General features: G+C 43.9%; 1 protein-coding gene across 1 annotated transcript; it reads left to right on the top strand.

The window, feature by feature from the left end:
* The first annotated feature begins 615 nt into the window (after positions 1 to 615).
* LOC147434220 (uncharacterized) lies at positions 616 to 2,957 on the top strand. The gene is made up of 4 exons (XM_086490790.1): positions 616 to 916; positions 993 to 1,089; positions 2,119 to 2,321; positions 2,414 to 2,957. Exons 1-4 carry the CDS (start codon positions 806 to 808, stop codon positions 2,690 to 2,692), a joined length of 690 nt encoding a protein of 229 aa, XP_086346916.1. The 5' UTR covers positions 616 to 805; the 3' UTR covers positions 2,693 to 2,957.
* The last annotated feature ends 651 nt before the right edge of the window (positions 2,958 to 3,608 follow it).

The following is a 3,608-nucleotide window of genomic DNA, read 5'->3' as shown; positions in this document are numbered from 1 at the left end:
GAGAGAGAAGAAGCAGCACGGGGGGAGGGGGGGCGATAGGTGATAGAGTTAGGAGGGGGGGCCGAGAGATTTGAAAAATTTTAAAAGAAGGGGGGGGGGCGGGGCGGGGCGATAGACGATAGATAGGATTTTTTAAATGCTGAAAAAATTAATAGACAGGAGGGGGGGGGGGGGGGGGAGAGAGAGAGAGAGAGAGGGCGAGCAGGGCAGGGAGCGGGGGGGGGGTAGCGGAAGCAGGAGAGCAGGGGCGGCAGCAGGTGCAGGGCAGGTATGCAGCGAGCGGGAGCAGGGGGAGAGGGGGGGACGCGATAGACGAAGAAGGGGGGGGGGGGGGGGGAGGGGGGGGGGGGGGGGGGGGCAAGCAGCGCAATAGACGAAGGAGGGGGGGGGGGGGGGGGGGGGGGGGGGGGGGGGCAGAGAGAGAGAGAGAGAGAGAGAGAGAGAGAGAGAGAGAGATTAATTGATTGATTTATATACACTCATTTGGAGACTAAAACTTATCCACGAGTGATTGATTTATGTACACCCTTTGGAGACAAAGCTTATCTATAGTAATGTTCTTACACTTTTTGCAAAGGGTGATGTCTTACAAAGGCATAAAGAAAAGTAAGTAAAAGTAAACTATTATGGCTCTGGGAAAGTGCTTGGTTAGATATCTAATGGGTATGAAATCAATTCCTATATGTTACAATGTAATTTGTGTGTCATTCGCGACAGGTATTGGTTGTTTTCATGCTCTCATTGCCTTTGTGTTAGTTGTTGATTTCCACTACCTAATTCTGTGCGTGTTTGGAGAGGTTTGCTAATGCTGACTATTAGTGTGCTGATTGGGACTGGTGCTGGAGAGGGTCTTCATCTGGAGTGGCCATTGATACTTGTCAAGAGGGTTGAGCACCAGTATGTGTTGGCTACTGAGGTGGACTTCTGTTTTTCAGAGATTCGTCAGCGTCTTGGTCAGCTGAGGCACAGGAAGTTGGAGCTGACGGTGGCAGCCTCTTACCATCTCAAAGGCCAATGTGGTAGAGCCAGCACCTCCTCTTGATGGTGGACCACCCGCTCTTGGTGCGCCACCTGCGGGTGTTGCTGGAGGTACAGTTTCCAACTACCTTTTTTTGTTATTTTTGGCGGCTTTGTATGTCTGAATATGGTTATTGAAGTGCTCTTTGTATATACATGAGATCCTTTCTTCTCTGTGATGGCCTATGTGGAATCCTAAATTGTTTGCATAAAGTAACATTGCATGGAGGAAATGACTTCTATCCAGTCCCAAGGTTTCGTCCTAAAAAGAACGTGAGCCTGTCCAATAAATGCCTCTAGCTCTTTTAAACCTAGTGGCCTTCAAGTTCTATATAGTAATACCTTTGCATCCTTTGCTTTTGATAGTGGATTATGACCTGTCGGCAAAACAGCCTGGCTGAACGTCAGAAGAGTGTGACTTTTCGAGGAAAGGACATATCCTGTGGTAAAGTTGCAATTAGTCAAGGACAATAGTTTGCTTGGTTGGCGACTTTTCAGATTGCATTTGCATCCAGAACTTTCATGTGGAAACAGTTACATCTTCTTGACATGAGGCGGCCAAATAGAAGAGAAAGGTGAAGCTCTCATGCATGGGGTCGGCAAGGAAGGAGTTTGAATAGTATCCATAAGCTGGGGCATTAAGATGATAAGACTCTACAATGTGTATAATGCTGCCACGTGGATGTTGTGGTGGCCTTTATATTGAGAGGCTTGACCTAGACAACTGGCTACAAAGAATTGTAGTCGGTGCCTCACCCAACCATTAAAAAAAAAAAAATTAAGAAAGAGAAAACGTGAACTAGATGATAGGAAAAGAAAAGGCGCCCAAGGAAAAAAGTGGGTGTGTTCATGTGGCTTATTATGAGAGCCAAAAACAGGGGAAGGAATTATTTTTCGTAATGACCCTCTAGGTTGTATTATGTGTGTTTGTTTATATTTTTGTTTATCTCTATTAATCTCTCTCTTTTTGTTATTTTGATTATTGCCTTCTTTGTTTCTTCTGAGTTGTCTTTTATGTTTCTTCAAGGTATGTTCTTTGTTTGTCGAGGAAATCTTGTAATTACTTGGTTGTTGTCGATGGTGTTTTTAACTTGTGTGTAGGTATCGCTACAGAGCACAAAGTGGGTATCATGCATGACCAGCTGTGTGTGACTTTTGGATGTAGTGAGCATTCATCAGGCTCAGTTTTGCTAGAACATGAAGCCATAAATTTAGGGATTCTAGATGCCTCGAAGAAGGAGGCTGCCACAAGGCAAAGCGGGTGGAAAGGTGGAGTTGCTTTGTCAGCTCATGGCGTAGGTTCAGTAAGCATGAAGCACATAAGCACTTCCTCATTATCATAGGAGGCTAGCAAAACATGACAAGAATTAACACAGCCTAGGAGACATCTTATCAGGTTTGCAATAGTTCTCAGTCTAGTGCGGTTGAGCATATCCTCTCATTCAAGGCTATACATATTCCGCCCGTCGAGTGCAGTTCTAGTTTGGATGATGTTGGGCTTGGTGTATTCCCAACAAACTATTTCACTTCTGATGTCGCGTTGAGTGCACAACTAAAATGTCGAGACGTTTTCTTGCTTCGCGAATCACGGCTCAAGAAACACCAGTTTCAAATGCATGAAGCTAAGGGAATTTCAGCTGAAGAAGGCTTGAAGGAATATAATGTAGGAATATAATGTGTCGTACTCGCTCCTCAAAAATGGTTCCTATAGTGGGAACACAAAAGCTTGATACAGAGTCTATAATTAATCATGATTTCGAGTTGCAATCCTTCAATGGCAACCATCTCTACTGGTTGCTAGTGGGGGAAGTTGAGCCTAGTCCTGCTCTTGAGGTCCTAGATAATGTTCTTGCTGCCGTATAGTAATTTGCCTCAAATCTCTTGACTTTTAAGAACTTTTACGGCTCTTCAATTTTCTGGTTAAGCTTGGCTTTTTTTCATTTGTTCAGTAACTTTCGAGTGTCACTTGTAAACTCGGGTAGAGAAACGGGCTTATTTTTTGTTGGATGAGGTTCTACTGGCAGATTGGCGCTTGACATGTATGACAAGTCAATACTCACTATCTCTGTGTGTGTGCGCGCGCGCACGTGCATGTGGAACCGATGCCTCTGCGTTTCCAATTATCAAATGGGTTCTATTAACTCAATGAAAAAGGTGAAGCAAGTGGCAAGCAATAATAGGTGACGACGTTTGATGCTTCGAGCACTTTTGACCATATTGATGCTAACTTAATAGGTGATGGCGTTTTATGCTTAGAGTACTTTTTGGCCATTTTGACCACATTAGTAACAGTCGCACATCATGACCTTTGTTGCATTGCCAATATGCATAATGGAATCATTGCTAAAATCCTTGCCCGTGTTGTCTTAATACTAATGTTCCGTAATTGTTTGTAGTACGTGCTGGTACATAAGTATGATGTTCTAGTAGGCAATTTGGAAAGATTTTTGTGTAGATTGCACTAAAGGATTCTAGTGTTTTTAACTTCTCTAGTGTTTGTTTGCCGCTTGTGCAGTTGATGACTATCAAATTTATTGATTGGTAATTACCCTTTACATGAGTATGGTGGTATTTTGTGATGGGAACTCACC

This window comes from Adiantum capillus-veneris, chromosome 19 (assembly GCF_014529385.1).
Source record: "Adiantum capillus-veneris isolate H3 chromosome 19, ASM1452938v2, whole genome shotgun sequence".
Taxonomy (NCBI): domain Eukaryota; kingdom Viridiplantae; phylum Streptophyta; class Polypodiopsida; order Polypodiales; family Pteridaceae; genus Adiantum; species Adiantum capillus-veneris.
This window is presented reverse-complemented; position numbering and strand designations above follow the sequence as displayed.

What these genes read in the sequence shown, in the direction of transcription:
- LOC147434220 (XM_086490790.1), top strand. Translation starts at nt 806, where the DNA reads ATGCTGACTATTAGTGTGCTGATTGGGACTGGTGCTGGAGAGGGTCTT. An exon ending in AGTATGTGTTGGCTACTGAG is followed by an intron (nt 917 to 992) that starts GTGGACTTCTGT and finishes TGACGGTGGCAG; the next exon opens with CCTCTTACCATCTCAAAGGC. An exon ending in ACCTGCGGGTGTTGCTGGAG is followed by an intron (nt 1,090 to 2,118) that starts GTACAGTTTCCA and finishes ACTTGTGTGTAG; the next exon opens with GTATCGCTACAGAGCACAAA.